The sequence below is a fragment of the Hipposideros armiger genome, unplaced genomic scaffold, assembly GCF_001890085.2.
Source record: "Hipposideros armiger isolate ML-2016 unplaced genomic scaffold, ASM189008v1 scaffold_327, whole genome shotgun sequence".
NCBI lineage: Eukaryota > Metazoa > Chordata > Mammalia > Chiroptera > Hipposideridae > Hipposideros > Hipposideros armiger.
Window position 1 is genome coordinate 1,718,709 of NW_017731677.1, and position 22,038 is coordinate 1,740,746.

At 43.6% G+C, this 22,038-nt stretch overlaps 1 protein-coding gene and 1 long non-coding RNA gene across 5 annotated transcripts in view; one reads left to right on the forward strand and one right to left on the reverse strand.

Annotated features, from left to right (window-relative positions):
* MMD (monocyte to macrophage differentiation associated) overlaps positions 1–22,038 on the reverse strand; it is a 90,666-nt gene that overhangs the window by 16,810 nt on the left and 51,818 nt on the right. The window contains exons 1-7 of one of the 4 annotated variants that reach the window (XM_019660737.1): positions 21,672–21,970; positions 14,522–14,603; positions 12,009–12,169; positions 9,680–9,706; positions 8,905–8,979; positions 7,188–7,289; positions 5,237–5,306 (exon numbers count right to left, since the gene is read on the reverse strand). In XM_019660737.1, the coding sequence (XP_019516282.1) occupies positions 5,237–5,306; positions 7,188–7,289; positions 8,905–8,979; positions 9,680–9,706; positions 12,009–12,169; positions 14,522–14,603; positions 21,672–21,697 (543 nt within the window). In that variant the 5' untranslated portion in view covers positions 21,698–21,970. Of the gene's footprint in view, positions 1–5,236; positions 5,307–7,187; positions 7,290–8,904; positions 8,980–9,679; positions 9,707–12,008; positions 12,170–14,521; positions 14,604–21,671; positions 21,971–22,038 lie in introns of those variants that run through there. The other 3 variants (XM_019660734.1, XM_019660735.1, XM_019660736.1) reach the window with 3 other exon arrangements.
* The window catches only part of LOC109392350 (uncharacterized), a 187,178-nt gene that overhangs the window by 5,744 nt on the left and 159,396 nt on the right, over positions 1–22,038 (forward strand). The gene's annotated exons all lie outside the window — the stretch shown is intronic.

The window sequence follows — 22,038 nt, forward strand, 5'->3', positions numbered from 1 at the left end:
TGTATGTACCCGAAGAGCCACATGTGGCTCATGAGCCGCAGTTTGCCGACCCCTGTTCTAGATGATGAAGTAGCTCTGCACAGACAGGACCCTGATCTGTAAAGACGAACTAAACTTAAAAGGCTCATATCCATCCACCCGGATTACCCTCTGGGTTGACCACCTTGATGAGCTAAGCAGCCAGGTTACAGGTCCCACAGTGAAAGCACACATGCTGCCCACCTATGTGTTGCAGTGGACTGCAATCAATCGAATCCAGGCACAGCTGTTCATTTCAATAAATACGAGGAGAGAATAGATGCAAAGCTAGGAAGCTGATGAAACAAGTCAGTCCCCTGGATTCCTGGGGACTGGGAACAGAAAGGTCTTGGGTTCTGCAGGGTGAGTGGAAACTGTAGCCAGAGGGTGGCAAGGCCTTGGAGAGGGACAGGTATGTGGGTGTCCCATAGGCCTGGGCACTGACAGCCATGGCCTGTGAGCCTTGGAGCAGGTCCTGTGGCCAATCCAGCAGGGGGCACGGGGAAGTTCTAATGCAGCCACCTTCTTGAACGGGCCCCACAGGCCTAGGCCAAAGCAATGGAAGCAAAGGACGATCACAGGCTAAGAACCGGGTTTGAGGACCCATGGCCACGGGCGAGGATCAGTCCTATCTTCAAAGTTCACATTAAGTCCTCATGGTTTTGGTAGGATCAAAAGATGAGAAGGGAGCCAACCCAAAATAACCATACCAGATTTCTCACTAACCTTGGGAACGTGGAACCTCAGCAATGTGTTTTTATTACACACACACACACACACACACACACACACACACACACACACACACACAATTTCCTAAAAGTTGTAAAGCAATTAATACCCATTAATTATAGAAAACTCTATGTGCACTAGGAGCATTTTTCTAGGAGAGGGTTAAGGCTTCCACTGGATTCTCAAAGCGGGATAAGATCCCCAACGGTAAGAGTCACTCATGCAACATATGTAACATGGCCTCCGTATTTTAGAGATGAAAAGAGTAAGGCCAGAGGAATGAAGTAACCTGAACGAAGTCACATAGCTGGCCACTGACCAAGACACCACCCTAAAACAATAAGCATGAGACCAAGCCAAGTACACAGGTTGGTTTTGATATACATTTTGTTAATAAATAGTTCCTCAAGACACCACATTTACCTCATCAACTTTCCAAGAGCCAGAACACAGTTTTAATTTTAAATAAAACAGGGTATGTTTTCTTCATTATCAATGTCATTGTGTATCAATGTATTTGTATCAACAAAGTGCCTATGTATCAGGCACTGTTTGAAGCACTCCATGCATTTATTCATTTGATCTTCTCAACCCTAAATTACATACTATTATTATCCCCACTTTACAGATGAAAAAACTAAAACACAGAAGGGATAAATAATTGGCCCAAGGCCACCTTGCTTTTAAGTGTCAGAAACGGGATTTAAATGAAGGTCGCCCAGTTCCTCAACTTATATCCGAATTTTTTGGCAGGGGGGAGAGTTATTTTAAAAACTGATGATTAATTTACAGAGTGTAATGCATAGATCTTGAGTAAACAGTATGGGCTAGGATAAACATTATCTACCTATGCAAGTCATACCCCTATCAAGATACACAATATCCCAACACCCCAGGAAGTTCTATCCAATCCTAGACAACCCCTGCCACCAACTATTGTTCTTATTGCCATTACTCTAGTCTGCCTGCTTTAGAACTTCACATTATGTAAATTTTTATACCTGGCTTCCTTTTTGCTCAATATAATATTTTTGAGATTCGTGTGTGTGCTTATATATATCACTCACTCACTCCTTTCTGTTCCTTAGCATTCCATTTATTTATTTAACAAAATTTGCTTATCAATACTTTCCATTTGGGGGCTTATGAAAAAAATTAGTATTTATGTTATTTTACAGGTTTTTTTGTAGATATGTTTTTGTTTCTGTTGGGTAATAACTACTGAGTCATAAGTGGATGTATGTTTAATTTTATAATATACTGCTAAACAATTTTGAGACTTCTGGTCAAGATGGCAAAGTGGTTACACCATTTTACCCCCCCGCCCCCCAATAATGAATCAGGGTTCCAGTTATTTCACATCCTTGCCAGTATTTGGTGTTGTCAATCTTTTACATTTTCATCATGTGCAGGCTGTGTAGTATAGCACAATGAGGTTTTAATTTTCATTTCCCTGATGACCAATAATGTTGAAAATTTTTTCAAAGGCTTATTGAATACTTGTATATCTTTCTGAAGTTGGTTCAAGTGTTTTATAGAAGTAGCTTTTTATTACTGATTTGGAGTGTTTTATATATTCAAGACACATGTCCTTTGTCAGATACGTATAGAGAAAGCAAATATTTTCTCCAGTCTATAGCTTGTCTGTTCATTTTCAAGTTCATTGGGTTTTTTTTTCCATTGATCTTTTCTTCTGCAATATTCAATCTGTTGTTAAACCCCTCCAATAATTTTTTTTCTTAACATATAGTTTTCAGATCTACAATTTCCATTCGGTTCCTTTTTTTGTGGTTCATGTGTTTTCTGAGATTTCTCTGCTTACTCAATATGTTTCAAAGTCCTTGTATGCTCATTTCGACATCTCTGTCATTTTGGCTCTTTTTAATGACCTGTTTCTCCTTAGGTATGTGTGTGTCACATTTTCCTGCTTATCTAGCAGTATCTGTTTAGATAAGGGATGCCAAGTTGTTAAAGAGTATAGATTTTGTTATCTTCCTTTAAAACATGTTGAATCTTGTTCTGGTAGGCAGTTTATTTACTGGAGGATCAATTGTATCTTTTCCCATTTGTGTGGGGCTTTGTTGGGGCCGTTTCAGAGCTTTCCTCACTCTAGGGCTAAGTGCTCAAGTAGCCGAGTACCTGAGGTGCTCAGCGCGCTCTCCACTCGGGCTGCTTGGAACTCTGATATCGCCCCACTCCAGGCACCTTCTGGAATCTCCATTTATCCCGCAGCCTTCCAGCACCTACTCTAGGCCAGGGCATGCCCTGTACCACTTCAGCTTAGTATTCAAGCCAAAGACTCAAGGAAACCTCTCTGTAGGTTTCTGGACTCTTCCCTGTGAAGCTTCCTCGTCCTGGGTACCCCGCCCCAAGCTACAGCCAGCCACGCAGCTGAAATAAACGCGCTTTGTTTCCTACGCCGTGGCTGCTGCTCTCTGGTTCCTTTCTTTTGTAGCAGTTTGGAAAGTGAAACCAGGGAGAAAACTGGGGTGAACTGGAAGCTCGTCGTTGGGTTTCTCTTCTCTCCAAGGTCACAGGCCTTTCTTGTACTGTGTCTGATACCCAAAACTAGTTGTGCCACATACTTTTTCTAGCTCTAGTTCGTGATGGCGGAAGGGTGAGTCTGACCAGAACCAAAGCTGTGTGTCTTCACGCACACGGTTTCTTTGTTGGTTCGGATGGCTTAGGAGGTTCTTTTTGGTCTGGTCTCTGTCCAGCTCTCCAGCTTTATCACAAGACTTGTGCTACCTCTAGCTACCCCACCCCCGTCATGCACCTAAGTACTCAAACAAGTACATACTCATGTTCCAAACAATGAGCTAGTTCCAATTCCTCAAAGATGCTGGTGCCTCGCTCCCCACCCCAACAGGCTGCACCCCTTCCCTGCACCACTCGCATCACTCCCGCTGTCTCTCGGCTCCTCCTTCGGTCTGAAGCAGCTCACACATCATTCCCTCTGGTGCTTCTGCCCTGCACGCCCACAGCAGCCTGTGCTTTTCCCCAAGCAAAGACGTTATAAAACTTGATTACTGCTTCTTACTGAAAATGAACTGTAACTTTCCTGCTTGATTCTAAGTTCTGTCAGGACAAGTGTTGGGATCCTTTTTCATTATCATAAACATTAGTCACCTGCTACCGCGCCACATTGTAAAAATGCCAATTAAAGATTGAGACTAGTAAAAATACAAGATAAACCTGCTCTTATGACACCCAGAGGGAATTTACTTCAAGTTCTTTAATAACCCATCCACACAGGCCTCGCTTATGTGGCTTTGGGTGTCCTCAGTCACCCTCCAACTATATGACCTCCAAGGCAGACTTTCTCATTCCTGTCATTCCCCTCCATCCCCTCGCCATGTGCTCTTGCCTTTACCAACTAAATCATATGTATTTTGGGTGCTGGGTAGTTACTCAAGCCGTCATAAACCTGTATCTCAAAGAACACATTTCATTACATTCTCACAAGACATAGTCTCTGAAAAAAACATAAGGAAACCTGTAACTTCTAAACCCTCTACAGGTATTTTTATGATCACGGCAAGAACTATGTACAGTAAAACTTCCTTCTTGTAATGTGCCTATGAGTTCAGGAGTGAAATTATAGGTACAATTCTTCTGACTGTTGTAGGCTGAGAAGAGAATTCAAACTGTGTGACCTCCTTAATTCACACTGTGGCTGGTGCCAAAAATTGTAGCGTGTAAGACCCTGGAGTACATAAGCTAAAAGCCTAAGTAACCAGTTGGATGGGATCGTGAGGTGGCCATATGTTTTTTGTTTTAAGTTGACAGATGTACATAGATTTCTAAACAGTAATTCAGTTTGAAAGGGGGTTCAAAATATTTACATGCAACTTCCTACTACAGGTGATGTTACTTACAGTTTTACCCATGACAGTCCCCCAAATTTTTAAGCAAAGTAAAAAAAAAAAAGCACTTTCCTAAAAAAGAGAAATAATATGACTTACTGAAAGCAAGGGAAAGGAAAAGTCAGAGTGAAGGGATTTGAGAAATATCCAATGAAATGTACCAAACAACCTTTTAAGGTCCTTCCAATTCTTAAGATTTAAGAAGTCACTGATTTGTATTTTCTTCATTGTTAAGAAACCTCAAAATGTACCCTCTTCCATGGATTTAGGGTTAAGACAGTATGTAATTCAAGCAGAAATACCCACTTTCACATAATCTGACACCTAAGTGGAGTGAAGAGTGGAGGTGAGGGTGGGGTGAACAGAAAGGTTATCCAAAATAAATACAGGAAATTACAACAGGGAAATAAATACACTTACACGTATTAGTTTTCAAACTATAGACAGTAGCGAGTATAAATTGCTGGCACTTTATAATTTATGTTTTGAGCCTCTAATTAATGGACGTGACATAACTTCCGAAAGAAGAACTACATATAGTATCTATAGACATATTAAGAGTCCTAGTGATTTAAAGAGGAATAAGATGAAATAACTAAAATTATGAAGCCATTTCTTACCATTGATGTCACCACCAAGGCTGGAGAAAACCCCATTGTGAGATAGAAAAAGAGCTCAACCACCTTATACCTGTAGAATGGAAATACAGTTAATGTAATGCATCTATTCCTACAACACTTCAAGACCATTTCCATACAAGTTTTTCCTTTTTACTTTTGGAGAAAAAAAAAAAGTAAACTCTACTATTCAAATGAAATGCATTTGCCCAGTAGGAGACCATCAGGCCTCACTGAAACACTGTAGTTGAGGAACAATGAACTAGCACTTCTTTTAGGATTGAAAAGGCAAACGCCACATGCTACCTGGAAAACTTTTTCTGCCCCAAGTAGTTACTGTGAGTCCAATTCATCATGCATTGTCCCTTCCAATCCCAGAGTGTCGGCCTGCATTACCACTGCCATGCTCTGCTATAAGGCACTGAGATTATGACAAGGGACAGGCACGCAACTCAGTTGATCAGTGGCAAAGGGCCCTCAGGAACCAAGGGCCGGCATCTGTGTGTCTGTATTTTGCACCTGCACAAAAAACTCCACTTTGTAAGGCTCATCGTCACATTAGCCTACAGTGCCTGAAACATTAAGAAATACCTTGTGCTGAAATTCAACTTAAGTGTCTGCCTGTTGAGGCTAGACCCTAAGTTCCTGAAAAGGCAGGGGCCAGGTTTCAGTTAGGTTCAGATCTGCAGAGCCTACAATAGTGCCTGGCATGATTCAGGTACTCCTTAGTATCTGCCAAACCAAGCAGCCAAGGGGGACCCTCCTCTCATCCTTAGTATTTCATACTCAGCGTCCACCATGAAGCAATCCTATCAGGGAACTGGGGAGGAACGGGTTTGCAGGTTTGGTTTACATCAGAAGGCCTGGAGTAGGAGAAAAGATGGTTGTCTTACTTTCCTTCCTATTTTAATCCAAGGATATAAATTAGGGGCTTGAGTCCAAGAAGCAAACTGTTTCCTTGGATTTATACAAGTATATACTGCATAATGCCAAACAGAATTGCTAATTACGATGAAAAATACATTTAAGTGAATTTCAAAGTCGGAGAGGAGTTAGCAAGTTAACTACCACTTTCTTCTGAAAAGGGAAAACAGTTTAGTGCTTTGTGGTAAATAGGAATTATTTTCAATTCTGTGAGCCATTCTGCCAACCACAATAGATAAAGAATTTAATAGGCTGTATCCAATGACAATGGTTTCATGGTTGTGAGTTTCTCAAATTCAGCCATGTGGAATAATGAAGAGAGCCATGCGATAGGAAGCAGGACACGTGGGTCCTAATTCCAGATGAGTCGCAAATCGGATGCATGCTCTCACTTTTTAAGCATGGAGCTGGAGGAGATGCCTTTGAAGGTCTCCTCCAGAGCTAAGGTGCTACATTTCCGTAAGCTTTCCTTTCTAGGTGGCTTAACACTTAGGACTATGAGCTGTGGACAATGGGTTCAAAAACTGTGCCCCCTGGTTAGGATATGAAGAGTTGAGATGCTTTCCAAATATCCCCCTTCTCAGGGAATCCTAGCTTGGAAGAGCATCGAGATTCCTGTCTAGGCAGCTGTTGTGCCAGGCACATATCGATCAGCTTCGATCTTCATAGGAGTCTGAAAAGCAGTTACTTTTCTCACATGATACCCATAAATCACAGAGGATCAGGCTAGTTTTTGAGAAGGCCAGTCTGCCTGGGGACGTGAATGGGGTGCGACTAACTCTAAAATGACAGTCCACCTTGCCCCTCAAGTACATCGTGCCACACATGTGCCATTCATTTTTCTTCCCTGCAGCAACCTGCCCACCCATAATGAATACCAAATGGTTTTGAAGGTTTGTCTAACACGATATATATTCTATTTATGTATTTCTACTATTTTGAAGTGCAAACAAATTGAAGTAAATTGCGATGGAGATAAAATTTAGGCAGTTAATTTTAACACTATCAAATGTAAATTATTTTCTCTTACTTTTCATGGTAGAGAAATACATAAATGGTTCCTCCAGCTGCCATGAGCCAGATAAACCAACGCATATGAGATGCCAGGGGTCCAAGTTCACGGAGATTTAACCTAAAAATGTAAACATGACAACAAAGAACAGAAGTGATAAATGAAGGGAATTCACAGAGCCCATGTTTTCTTCTAGTTCTGAAAACCCAGGAGACCAAGCACAAGGATAAGACCAGGAAGAAACGGCACTCGACACACCATGTATTGGGGCAATTTAGGTGACGTTAATAACTCAGAAATAAAATCGTCAGTCGACCTCTAAGACTTAGAATTAGTTCCGATGTGGTTTGAAAACAGAGTCAGCTAGCTGGAGCTATGTGGAAGTGAGTCCCAGCACACCATAATGCCCGACTTTCCTTATTAGGCAGATGCTGCAAAGGCTGCTTGCCGTCTCATTTCTGACGATGTATTTGGGAGCAGATTACTTACAAAGCTGAATGAGAACCCTCAACAAAATCCTGAACTGGGATCACATAACCACGGCAGATATCTAATACACAGACCAAGCGTCTCTATTATCAATCTCTCTGCCAAGAGAGAACATGAGAAGAATTAGCCCAACATGTATTATACAATAGATAGAAGACATTTTGTTAGAACTTAACCACGGACTCTTGGGAAGCCTGCATTTTAAAATGCTGCAAATACATGTGTGCGAATTTCATTTTAAGGATATGAGAAAAAAAACAAATGTTCTGATTGGCTCTTACTATGAAAGTCATTATTTCCAACTGGAAAAAGTTCCAGCTGCACATCAGAGACAACATGCGAACACGTTGTCTACTGTAAACATGACTCCTCAGCCTACATTTAAAATTTTTACTGACTAATTTTAAATTGAGATGTACTTCACAAAAGCCCTTAAGTGTTCTCCCTCCAATATGGTGCAGACCTATAATTTAGTAACAGGTGCTGGGGAGAGACAGCACTTCCTTTTTACTCCATTAGATAACTAGGTTTCTTCTGCACAATGGAGGCTGCATTGGTCAGAACCTAGAGGCCTGCTGTTTATAATGACCATTGCAGTGGTTTAACACAGGACCACATCTTAATAAGAAAAACTAATGTTTCTTTAATTACAGCTTTCAAAGCAATGCGATGCTATCTGATCGATACCAAAAGGCCAAAATGATCAAGGAAATTGAGAATACTAGATATTTTAAATAGCCAACAAATTTGGCTCATGCTTTTACTCAAATGGCTAAAGAAATGAGAAATGCACTCCATACATAGTAGCTACTGTGCCATGAACTAAAGACAAAAGGTATAAATTTCAAAAGTGAGCTTGTTTTCCTCATACATATTTATAGCCTTTCCACTTAGACTATTAGATGACCAAGTATTCTGAATAGCAGCAGAAGTATACAGAAAGAATATGGAAGGCAAACGTATGTCAAGTGAGCGTGCTTCTTAACACAAGCTCATATCACTTCTCTTAAACAGTCCCATGTCAGATATACATTCTGAACAGCAGCAACAGTCTCCCCTTAAAACCTGCAATCTGATCCAAGTCAATCAAAATGGAAAAAAGAATGCATGTGTGTATGTGTGCTGGGGAGAGAGGGGTTTGGTACGTGCATCGGGGCTGGGGACAGAGACAGGAAGAAGGGAAGAAAGGACTGAGGAATTCTATCATAAAAACACAATCTTCAAAAACAGAAAGACTCTATCTTACCATGGAGCGTAAGAAGCAGCAATGAAGAAATAGATAACCATTCTATCACACATGTGGAAACAATGCTCCACTGTCCTAAATGAGGGAAAAAGCCAAGTTAAACAGAGTTTACAGAAAACAGAGCCACAAGTAAAAGCTTTGTATTATTTTTAGGATTGCGTATACAATCAATACTCACCATAAGGGTTCAGGGACAGAACCCCACAATAACCAGGAACTCTGATGTGGTTAAAATAAACAAACACACAAAATCTGTCTTTCCTAGTGTTTCCCATTTCTTTTAAATCCTATCTAACAGAAAAATGGAATTCTTTGGGGGCAAATCAGCCCTCCACCCCTACCACAGTGTAGGTCAGGAAGTCGCGATGCTCCGTAAACCCTCCCTGAAGTTACATTTTTCATGTCATTTTAGAATGTCTCTAGAGAAGCTTAAATATCTTAGTGCAGACAATAAGTTGTAATAAAGGAAACTCAGAAACTAATTTAGGAATGGCAGTAAGAAAAACAAAAACAGACAAATAAAAAGGTGCGTTTGCTACAAGAGGGCAGCCACCTGGATGTCTAAGCCAGTTCCCCCTTCCCAAACTGAAAAGTCAGCGAGTGTACAAAGACCTGGCCCACTGAGGTCTATTCACACAGCGGACGAGACAGTCCCCACCCTTTACTGAGGTCAATTGAAAAGGAGGAATGCATTGCATCGTCTTGAACCCATTTTCAGTGTCCAAGGGGTAGGAGCTATGATTTGGGAAAGCATGAGTATTAGATTTTGCCTCACCCCACACACGATGTCAACTGAAGCAGGCTGAGGATGTTTTCGTCACGGTTAGGGTGAGGCACGTATTAGTGAAGAAATGAACATAAATTAGGTCACAGGTCTAAAACAGCAAACCCTAGATTAAAGCTTCTCAAACGTGAACTGCGTATCCGAATCACTTGGGCAGCTAATAAAATATAGTCAGGGACTCTAGTCTAGAAAATTCTAATTTAAAGGGGCTAGAAGATGGGGTAGCGGAGAGTCTTTTTTTTTTTTAAACTCCCTGGATGACTGATTCCCAGCCAGGTTTGGGCCTTTGTAATTCAGCTTTCTAGATTGGTACACGGTGTTCTAGCAGGTACGGTCAGACCTGCAATTTTACTCAAGACCTGCCACACACCTCTCTGACCCTCACTTTCCTCACAGGTAAAACAGAAATAATAACATCCCAATCACAGAGTCTGTGTGAGCATTAAATGAGATAATGTAGCCATGTGTTTAGCACAGCACCCAGCACATAGTAGGTACTCAATATATGCTAATCCCCTTCCCTCTTTTACTTAAATTAAGGCTATACTTGGATATTTAAAAAAAGAAAACAAAGGTAGAGCAAAAATCTACCCACAGCTTATGAGTCTAGCATTGCTATTTCAAGTTCAAGAGTCTGGTTTCTGTTACATCTGCTTCCCCGGCCACTGGCAGGGAGGCCCTGGGTACTGAGGGAGGCACCTACAACTCTATTGATTCGGAAATCTAGACACCAAAGCCAAGTCAGCTGAGGCGACCACAGGGCTGGACTGTGCCAAGAAGATAATGAAGTGCGCTGGCCTCGGGCTCCGTGATGGTACGTCCAGGGGACAGGACATGTATTTCTGAGGCTCTCTTGTGAGCGCGTCTCAGAGCTCCCGTGTGAGTCAATGCTGTGGTTTTATTTTAAGCCCAGGGAACTGTCACCTTACAGGCAAAGGTAGCAGACTGCAGACCACAGGCAACATTGTGAAGGGTGGGGTGGAAAAACCTCAGGACTAGGAGTCAGACGTCCTGGGTGATCAGATTCTGCGGGTATCACGGACTCAGGCGAGTCAGGCCACTTCTCTGAGCCTCAGTTTCCTCAGGTGAAAATTAAAGGGTTTGGATTAGATGATCCCCACGGATCCATCCAACTCTAAAACTCTATGATTCCACATGTGAGGAAGCCAACATCTCCTGAACTCCAAATCCTGCTCTTACATAAAGTGTGTCTATCTAGTATTAGATGGTTTGAATAGTTTGAGATATTGTTTTGGACATTCTGTAAAACCAAAAGGTATATTCTAGTATTATTTTAAGTCACTTTAAGTCTGCTTGGAATCCTCCTATTTTGATAAGAAATGTTGCCCTTTGGGTTGTGCAGAACTTTCTTCTAAGTGGTGTCCTGCTCTCCCTGTATGCCCCCAAATTAACCCTTGGCTCAGAGAAGGAATGCTTTTATGTTCTTCTCATCGGTAGGCGAGGGGCCATAGTATTGTTTGAAAAGTGCCTGACAGCTAAGAGGAGCAAAATATGACAGTTTTGCTGGAACAAATTAATTCTGAAAGCTGAACTTCGCAAGACGGTAGACCCAAGCTGTAGTATATACCTCCTTGCATCTCACAGTCCTAGCACATTTTGTAATTTCCAAATCCCTTTCACATGTATTATCTCATTCACCTATCACCATAACCCTGTGAGTCAGGCATTACTATCTTCATTTTAGTGATGAAGAAACTGGGACTCAGGAGATCAGGTGACTAAAATGCAAGGCTAAAGTGGCAGGGCTGGGACTCGAAGCCAAGTGCTGACTTGGTGTTCAGAGTGCTCTGTCACTACCCCACGGCTGCCACGATCTTGTAGCATCCTTAGTGTGCTGATGGTTCTGGCAAATGGGTCTCAGGAGTGTAAGTCCTGGTTTCGTCTGTGGTTCCTGAGCAAAGGCTGGTTTTCTTTTGGGACAGATTGAGTAAAATGTGCCAGGGGCCTGTGAGAAGCTGATTAGACAGGTCTGGCCTTCAGAAAATCGTTTTAGGCTGGAGATATGGATCAGGGAGGTGACAGCACCATAGTGGGCAGAGGCGCTAGACAGAGGGGAGGTTACCCGGATGGACCAGAGACCAGAATTCTTGGGGATAATCACGTGCCAAGGCAATCTTCTTAGGGTGCTCAAACTCTTTCTATCCAGTCCACAGAAAATGTCCTAAATCATGGATAGCATGATAGCCTACAAGCAGGAAAATGTCTACCCTCTTGCTCCACGTGAGCAAAACATGCCAGTATGGGAGGCAACCTGAGTCAACTATTCTGATCTGTTGAAATAGGGTGCGATGTATGGTACCTCAAGTGGCTCTTTTTCCATGATACGATGTGGAATACTGTGGAAACAATGAAGAGAGCACAGAGGCCCATTCCGTAAATCCATGCTGTTATCTTTTCCCAGCAGTCATCAGACAGCCGATGGAGGAGGGCGCTGCCCACGATGGCTGGAACAATAAGGAACTGAGGGACAGGGAAAGAAAAGTCAAGACCCTGGCTTTACCTGAATTGAGGCCTCTGTGAAAAATACATAGGTTTACCAGGGACGACTTTAGAAAGATCACTTTAAAACAAACATTTGCCTTTCCTGAACAATCGCAGCAACAGCGAGGTGAATTTGTCAGTTGTGCTGGGAACAGGTACTGCTGTTCAGGGCCTAGGAATTGTGCCCACCGATGGGAACACATAAGAAAGGATGCCACTGATGTTCTTGATCCTAATTTTCATTAAACAAGAACACATTTCATCCTATTTTCTGATGTGATTTAGAGTAGGTACTTAAAAATATCAAATCCCAAACATATACCCAGATTTCCCAGGGAGATCCTGATTTTTAACTATTCTTTCCTGTTTGCCCCACAAGCTACTGAAGTTCCAATATTTCAGCAAGGAATCACGAAAGAATCAAGTCAATTCAGTATTATAATGTACACAGCACACACACACAGAGACAACTGTCCAAGTCATATGTCCTGATTTTTAGTCCAGATGTGTACATTCTATTAATTTGGGAGCTAGTGCAGAGTGAAAGGGTTTGGGGATTATTTCATTTTTAATAGCACCTTTCACGTAAGCAAGGGTAATCTACTCCCACCTAGTCAATCATTTTAAGAGACTAGATCTTAGAGAGAATTTTGCTTTCTGCATTATTTTACTTCATATGGACACAAATTGCAATGTCTGTCATGAATATGACTATGACTAGTAAACATTTTTTAAAGAGTTTATTTTTTGGAGAAGTTTTAGGTTCACAGTAAAATTGAGAGGTAGTAAATATTTTATAGTAACACACATCCTAAGGAGAAATAAACTACTTTGTTAGACATTAGAATAAGCATACATGGCAAAGAATGCAAACTTTGGCAATCTTTTTTTCCCCCAACACCTACTTTTGCCCTTGCCACAGAATATTAAATTAGGTCCAGGGAGACTGCCCACTGGAGATGCTACTCTAAATTTCATTATTGAAGCCCTTTTATGGAATCCAGGACAGGCATGTCAGGTACTGCTTTTTTTCTAAAGAAAAACCATTTAGCAAGATTCTAGCATACTACTTATTTAAATAAAAACCTTTTTAGCATCTAAGGAAAGAGGACATTCCATGATAAATTAGGATAACATTTCAGTATTACCGAGTAATATCTGAGTCCCACTATTACAATACATAAAACAGATGCTTTATAAAGTTTAATTGATGCCAATCAAAATGATCAAATGGCATTGTTCTATTAGATTATACAGGAATCCACTGAAAACTGGGTTATTTGGAATCATGTTTCCTTTACACAAAACACTGTGACTGTTCTTTGAGGGAAGGGTGTAAAGAAATGAAAAGGCACAACTTGAATTCAAGCAAATTTTTATTCTAGTGACATATGTATGTAACCTGCATATTGTACTAACACTGTCTATAAAACTTAAATTAGCCTGTTTTAAACACTCTTCACTAAACGAGTAAATTGGGTCTCCTTTTCTATTTCTTATCTTCAGACTATATACTAGCCACCATTTTTCCATGAAAAGTCTCAAGAAATGCAACTTTCAAAGGGCATAATGAAATCACTCACAGGAAAAGGGAAATTTATAAAGACACAAGAAGATGTCCATTCTATGACATTAATAGGAAAACTAGGAAAATACATACATATTTACAAACACCACCCACAAAATGAAGAAATACACCAAAGTGTTCATTTGTTTCTAGGTGGCTTTGTCTGTCCTATACATTTTCCAGTATTTTCTAAGTTTCTTACAATCAGCTGGTTTTGTTTTTATAAGAAAGAAAGAGAGTAACTAAGAATCTAAAGATTGAATCAGCCTTTTCTTCAATAATATGACATAACATCTGCTCTGAGAGGCAGTGGCCTCTGTGGGCATAGGGAGTGTGGCTACCTAGCGCAGGAGATCCTGTAGTAATGAAAAGCACCTCTTCCTACAAATGGTGAACTCTCCTTGCCAAATGAACACAGCTAGCTTTAAAAGGCAATTCATGTCATTCCAGGGGTTACTGTCTTCATAAAGAGTTATCTTTGGTTTTCCTATAGCTAGGGTACGTACTCTTACTATCCTTTTAAAGCAGATCTTGTCAGAGAAGCAAGTCCAGAACGGACAGAGGGACTGACTTGTAGGTCAGAACACTCAATGTTGGGACATACTCACACAAGTTCTGGTGACATGACCCAGCACTGATACCCTGGTAGGTAAGGTCAGAGGTGGGTAAATCCCACTAATTGGGCGGAGGGTACTAGAGAATTGCCCCTTCCTCCCAGCAAAGCCTTTTGGGAAGGATGGGAGAGGCAGAAAACGCATACTCACTGCATGTGTGTAACAGTTAGCAGCATGTTCGTAACAAGTTGGTTTGTAGCGGCCATTGGCTGGGGCCCGGTGGTTCATGAACCTTTAGAAGCAAAAAGACATTATGTGAGAACAGCTCAAAGTGTGTGAAGACCAGCGGGGAAGCCTGCCAATGGTTGTTTGGTCTATTCCAAATGAAGAGGCAACCACTGGAAACACCTAGTTACGGGAACAGAACCAAAGCCACTGAACAGGTGTAAACTGAGCCAACAGCAGTGACACTAAAGCAAATGCCCTAGTTTATTGGATTAAGTATTCTTTCAGTTTATTGAAAAGAAAAACCGATCAATACAAAGCAAACAGAAACCAAATCCACCCCCTTCAACTGGTACCCGCCCACAGTAAAATAAAAGGCACAACCAAATCTTAGCTCTTAACAGAAAACAAATCAAGGGAATTTAGTAAAGTTTACACATTCCAGTAACCGTCTTTAACTGCAAAGGGATTCAATGCATTTGAAAGGTCTCTATTTTCTCTCTGAAAATGTATAAAGCTTTATAGTGTAGATCTTTAAACCCTACATCCCTTGATTGGCAGGCCTGTTCAACCAGTCTTCCCTATATTGCATTATCTGCTCAGGCACCAGGCAGCTTAAATATATGATACCTGGCTACCTTTAGGCCACCTAAATAAGAGGTACGTTTTCACTTGCATCCTTCGTGAATTAAGAGTTGCCTTCAAAATCCAAATATATGACGAGTACCTAATACTTGGGCTGTAAAACTCATGGATACAGACAAATGTGTGTATGTATCTAAATATCACCACATTCCATACTTCTCTTTGGGCTAACTTTGTGGCAAACAGCAACATAATGAAAAGAAAAAAAAGCCCAGGACATGGAGAGACGAACAGCATTCTTCCACGTCAGTATATAGGTGAGAATCCCTCAAACCCCACCCATACCTGTGCCGTGTATCAGGAGGGATTCTGGTTTAGTCTGTCTGTTCTCTGGAAAAAGGGAGATGTAAACTCAGGAATATAAAAAAGCAGCTGCCTGAGAGAAACAGACGCAGAGAAGCCAACGGAGGGAAAAGAGCCCCAGCAGCCTTCAGCTCTCAGAGGCTCCACGGCATTCCTGTGCTGGGAGCCTGTACGATGTCAACAGGCTTTGCACAATAAGTTATCTTGTAGCTTGAGCTAGTTTTGGGGGGCGGGGGTGGATTTGGTTATCTGCCACTCAGGAGGCCTGGCTAGTCACACCTTATTCATTAACACAATGAAAAATGGTCTCAGGTTGAACCAAGTGGCAGAGCCAGGTGGCCAAGAAATGGCTAGAGCACATACAGGGTCAAGCCATTCTACCCAGTACCCAGTTTATGAACAAAAGACTAGCACTTTCTCCCTGAAATGAGGACGAGCCTGGGATCCTTAGAGCACATAAAAAATAAAATGGCGGTCCCAATTAACTCACTGTAGAGAGCAAGTGGGAAATCCACTGCAGAGTGAATTTGGGAAGGTAATGTTATTTCCCTTGGCCCACCCATGGGTTCAGCTCTCTAACTAGTGTGCAAACATATGCTGATTGAATGGAATTCACCAGGTAGCTTGAAAACTGCTTAAGAGGAACCTGCAGTTAACAGCTTCAGAATTTATCCAAGCTATTCTCGCACATAGATGAATCTTTTCTCCCCTAATAATCCTTTAAATAATTTTACTAATTTCCTAATAGAGGAGAGTGTTGCTATACAGCTCTTACTAGTAAAAAGAAAAGTAATTAACACTCTTGGGAAGAATGCTTTAAAAGTGTCCCCAACATTCAAGGATCTACCACATCATTACTCGGAGACATAACAACAGAGCTATAAGTAGCATTCCCTAGTAGAAATTTTCAAGGGTGAAGAGCAAGGCTGCAAGATGGTAGAGGGTAGATTAAAATTGAGAGTGCTTTGTAGGGTGCATTAGGTAGGGTTTGTCTACCCACCACCCGGCTGCAGACTAAAATAGCAATTTATATCTCTGGCAGCCCAATCTAAAAATAGTTAGGCTATTACACAGCAACAGGGATAGACTTTCACATTTTCTCCTAAAAGCAAAGAAGCTGGGTGTCCATGTTTGTCACAGCTTAGACCCTGCCCACCTGGAATTGCTCAGGTTAAAAATAAACTCAGAAGTGGTTAGAGAAAAATATCCCATCCATGTGCCTTAAGGTAGTCTCTGCTAAGGACACAGCCAAAATCGGGCAGTAAGGACAGGTAAGGGCAACCATGCTGGGAGCAGATCACTGTCGAGGGCTCAGTGGGGTAGACAGCACAACTGTTTTGCCACGAAGTGGACAATGCAAGTTTTCCATTTCTCCCTCAATGAAGCCTTCAACAGCCACTCCTCAAGAAATCATTTAGACCTACATGGAAAAGCAGGTGTAAAGTGCAAATCAACTCCCACACGGAACCTCTTCTCTTCCCCCAAGGAAGAATGAGGAAGGTTCTCAAGTGTTATGCAAAGCAGCACCCATTTATGAAGGCACTTCTGTTTCAGGTGGAGTAACCCCAGTGGTTACCTAATGCTAGAGTAGAGGGTTTGAGAAAAGGTGATTTAGTCCTGGCTTTGGGAACCACACTTAATAAAGCCATTATGTAGGCAGGGTTTGTTCACTTATTTCTTCACTTTCTCTTTCAACACTCTCTCTTGCTTCTCCCTTGCCCAGTGTCCTTATGCCAACCCTGCCCCCGGGTCCTCATGACAGAATTTCAAAACTACTGAAAGAGCAGAGAGGGACCCAGGGACACTCCTTAGCACACTTTAAATTTAGCCCAAAGCACTGTGCCTTCTGAAAGTAGATCTGCACCCCACCAGCAGATCTGAGGCCTGAGATTAAATCCCAGGAGTTGTCCTTGATTCCAATGTGCTCCTTATTTATTCTCCAAGTGCTGTCAACACTACCTTCTAAATATATTCCAGATCGGTCCACCTCTCCACAGTTCCACAGATCCTCCCTTAAATCAAGATATTGACATCCCTGGTCTATAAAATACCGATTCTCTGAACGGGTCTCCCTGCTTGTCCCCATACAGCAGCCGCAATAGTCGATTAAACCCAGATGATGTCACACACGCCCAACTTCAAAGTAAAGCCTGCCTTTGGCTTCTAAGCCCTGAGCCGTCTGGCCCTCACTACGTCTCCGGCATCAGAGTCCCACCCTCCTCACTTGCCATGCTCCAGCTACACCACCTTTCTGCTCCTCAAATCACCAAGCTCTTGTCTGCCTCAGGACATTTGCATTTGCTGTTTATTTCTGCCTAGAACATTCTTCTCTAGAATGCTCAGCTCTCCTCACCCATCAAGCTTAGCTCAAAGGTCACCCCCTTGGCTTTTCCTCGCCATCTTACCTATAATATCACTTCAGCCCTCTCCCCCACCACAGCCTTATCACAATTAGTAAGAATCTGATTTTTTTTTTACATGTCTGTTTCATCTTTTCCCCACTGTCATGTGAATTCCATGAAGGCCATCTTGTCTACTGTTTCATTTCCAATCCCAAACACAATGCTCATCTTATTGCTGGAGCTTAACAAATAGGTGCCGAATGAATGAACGAACAGAAAGACAGACATTCGCCTGCCGCTGAATGATTCTATCTTAACAGAGATAGCCCACCATGAATTGGTTTTACTGGGGATTCAGTAGGTTCTGTATGTAACAAAGAGAAACAGACTGTCTTAGAACCAAAAGAACTCTGAATCTCGTGAAAAGAAAATTCTTAAAAGGCCCAGGCCGTGGACATTCCAAGGACTCCTTCAGCACCCCTGATGGAGCAACATACGCCGACCCCTGTGCACAGTAAATTATTAGGTTCCCCCTTAAGAATGAGCATGATGTTCAGGACAAGTGTCCATTGCCACAGGTGGTGATAGTGGTGGGGGACATTTAACTTAATTATTAAAGAAGGGAGAAGGCATATACTCGTATGCGACTACCCCATGCCTATGTTTCAGTGCTCTGAGCATAGGTTAAAAAAGAAAAGAAAAAAGAAAAGAAAAACGACAACAGGCAGTGCTGGAAGACTTCCTAAGGCTTTAGAATAAGATGCTTTACCTAATGTGCAATTCGAAGCTAACCAGCAGTCACGGGACCGGGGCTGAGGAGGAAAACATCCTTTCCCTTGGCTTTTCAGTTTGCAAGGCTGGAGAAATGAGTATGCACCACCAAGATACAGTAGGTCCTAAGCCTCTGTGGGTCCTAGGCCTCTATGCTGTACACACAGATGTGGCAGCGTGGGCATGGAGACGGAATGAGGTGAACTGGCAGCATGGGTGATGAAAAGGACAAGAAACTGAACCCTTGGATCTGCTCTTTCCTAGCTGTGTGATTATGGCACGTTCGCTTTTATCCTCAAACCCTATTTGTTCTTCTGGTCAATGGGTATAAAATTTGTCTTCCAGGGGTATAGCTGAGGATGTGATGAGTAATATACGAATACCCAACCATTGCCTGGCACAGGTTGGCACTCCATCAATGTTGGCAGTTATTCTTATCCGTCAGAGGTGCTGAATGACTGGCGGTGGGGGCTCAGATGTGGAAGGGACAAAGCAAGTATGATAAACCACGCTCTGTGACCCAGTGGAATTTCTCACAGCCTAAGCTTTTTGAGAAGCCATGCCTGCATAAAGCCCCCCACTGAGGGCAGTGGGCTGAGGCTCCTGACAGCCCTCCTCCACAGAGGTGGCAGAACTCTGGAAGTTGATCCGAAGCCACAGCGACCGCCCAGTTTCCATTATGAACAAACCAGCAGAGTGTTCAGGTTTTCTTGTAATTTAGGCAGAGCCACAAACTATGGCCTAATGAAACGTTTTCACTGCAATCAAATGCTCTTCAACTGAGTCCTGATAAATCCATCAGAAAGAGCACAGGCGTTCAAACACAGTGTGTTCCTCCCTCCAGTTCCTCTGTAATTTACCTACCTGTAACTATCCTGAATGCTCAAAAGATATAGAAGGAACACAGCTTTACAAGGTGCAGAATGGTACTCTCAACAATTTCATGTGTGGACCACAAAAACCAGGACTTTGTTTGCTATATTACTTTTTGTTTTCAGGCTTTATTTCCAAGTTTGAATCGACTCTTGGAAATATCTTTCCAATCTAGCCTATGATACAAAAACAAGAAATTATGGGATCACTTAGTCTTCAGGGTAGGTCTAGATGTCATCGAGAAACTAACTGTTCAATAGCTGTTGGTAGCCATCAGTGCAGCCACTGGGAAAATTACAAAGTCTATGCCACACCAAAAGAAAATGCCTTTATTTTTTGTTTTTAAACAAATGAAGTAGAGCGCGAAATGACTTTACAACTGCGATTGATAAGGGTCCAGCAAAAAACAAAACAGTTCAATCAGCTGAGAATGTAGTATCCTAAATGAAGGGGGTTTTTTTGTTGTTGTTGTTTTCATTTCTCTTAACACTGTTTTAATGTTTGTACAACCCACAGTAAAATGAGCTCTTTTTTTTCCTTTCTGGAGAATAATTCAAAGGCTAGAAAAGAAATGCAAACCCTTAGTCAAATAAGGAAGGGTAATTTCACAGAATATTGCCACTGTTCTCTGAAAACAGGAAGAGCACAAAGGTGCAGAAGTAAAACCAAATCATAGCAATCACATGCACAGGCTTCGCCAATTGTGCCTAAATGCATGTTACGTTCCCCCTGAAAGGCCCCCAAGTCTTCATTCCTGAGTTCTAAAGCCAGAGCATCATGGTTCCTTTTTGTCTTTAGAAGCACTGATATGATGTTTCCACTGGGGAAACAGTGCCAGTCATTCAACACCCTGAGTGCTGAGCGATACTCAGAAGTTAATCCAAGTCTTAAAACTGATCGCCCTTCTGACGGCACAGTCCCCAAGTCTTCCTATGCACGTTTGGCTCCTTGAGCCTTTGGGACTCCAGGAGGAATAAAATAAAAATAATGGGGGAGTGGGCATGGAGGGATTGGGGAATTGGAAAGAAAAAAAATAAATGCACTTTAAATTTTTCCAAGAAAAGGCAGGGCCTAAAACCTCAATAATAACCTCCTTGGGAGACTTCACGCTTCCCTTTTTCTCCTTTCAAGTTCCCCGTCAATGCACACACTAAGCTAGTGAATGAAGGTCTGGGAATGGGGACGGCTGCCTGATTCAGACAAAGGGATGGAGAGTTACCACAAACACAGGAGAGGTGAACTTTCACCCACTTAGACGAAGAAGAATTAGGGAAAAAAAAAAAAAGCGTAGAGCTTCCTCTCGGAACCGAGGGGCCGGCCTCCATCCACTGCTAGAGATGGCAGAGACCCAGAGTCGGAATAAAAGCCACGGTGCCTCCCCAGGCTGGCGTTTTCACCAGCTCTCCAGTCAATGAGCAGCCTTGCCAGCCTTCCGGTGGCGCCTCCTCGGTTCCTCCTCCTCGTTTCCTCACACAGGCGCCCCAACAGCAGCTCTTACCACTTGAATGCTAAGTTGCCCCTTCGCAATGCCCAAAATAGCACAGCCGTGCAACGCTAAGCCTGAGAACCAGGCAAGGCCTGGACGTGGCCAGCCAGGCTAAGCCGGCGGAGCGTGCCTCAGTTTCCCTGTTGCTAGGGTCGTTTACAGACAAAGCACCCAAAACGCCCAGCACCCCGACTTGACGACGAATCTCGCTGCAGGTCGCAGTAGCTACCTGGCCCGCCCTCCCCGCGCCCCTGGAGCCCTCCCTCGCCACCACGCTGTGGGTAAGGGGTGGAGGCCAAAGCCAGGGTCTGAGCACCCGGGGTTGGCGTCTGCGGCTGGGGTTCGAGTCCTCAAACCCCAAGTAAGAGCCCCGCCTGAATGGGGGTCGAGAGGGTGAAGCCGGGTGAGCAATGGGAATCCCCTGGGAGGAGGGCGAGCTCGGGGTCCAGGGTCTGGAAATTCGAGGTCCGCAGTATGCGAGGGGGCAGGGGGGAGGTCCCAGGTTAGGCACGAGATCCTGGTCCTCGGAGGGAGGGGATCGCCTAGGGACAGCAGGGCGGGGAATCCCCCGGGAGCTGGTCCCCGGCCAAGGCGCTGGATCGTGGGGGGGGGGGGGGGGAATGGATCCAGGTGAGGAGCCGGGACCCACGCGAGAGGTGGAATTTGGGACCCGCTCCCGGCACGGGCGGCGGCGCGGGGGCTCCATCCCTCTCACCGCTGGAATCGATTCTGGAACCGCATTGATCCTCCGCTCCTTCTCGCGGGCCGGGAGCTCCGTCTCGTCAGCGCCGGCGGCCGGGCGCACGGCCCTCATGGGCTTGAGCTGCTCTGGAGGCCGCCTGGGTGCCTGGCGGACAGCTCGGCGGGGCAGGGCCGGTGTGAGCCAGGCCGGGGGTCGGGACAGGGCCAGGGCGAGAACCCGGCGGCTGGGGGCGGGAGGGAGGCCGCTTAAACGGCCCCGGCGCCTCCCGCCTCCCGGCTTCTCCGCCCCCGGGCACCCGTGCCCCGCCCCGAAGCCCGGCTCCACCCCCTCCTGCTCCGCCCACCTCCGTGCTCCCGCGGCCGCCTGTGCGTCACCGCGC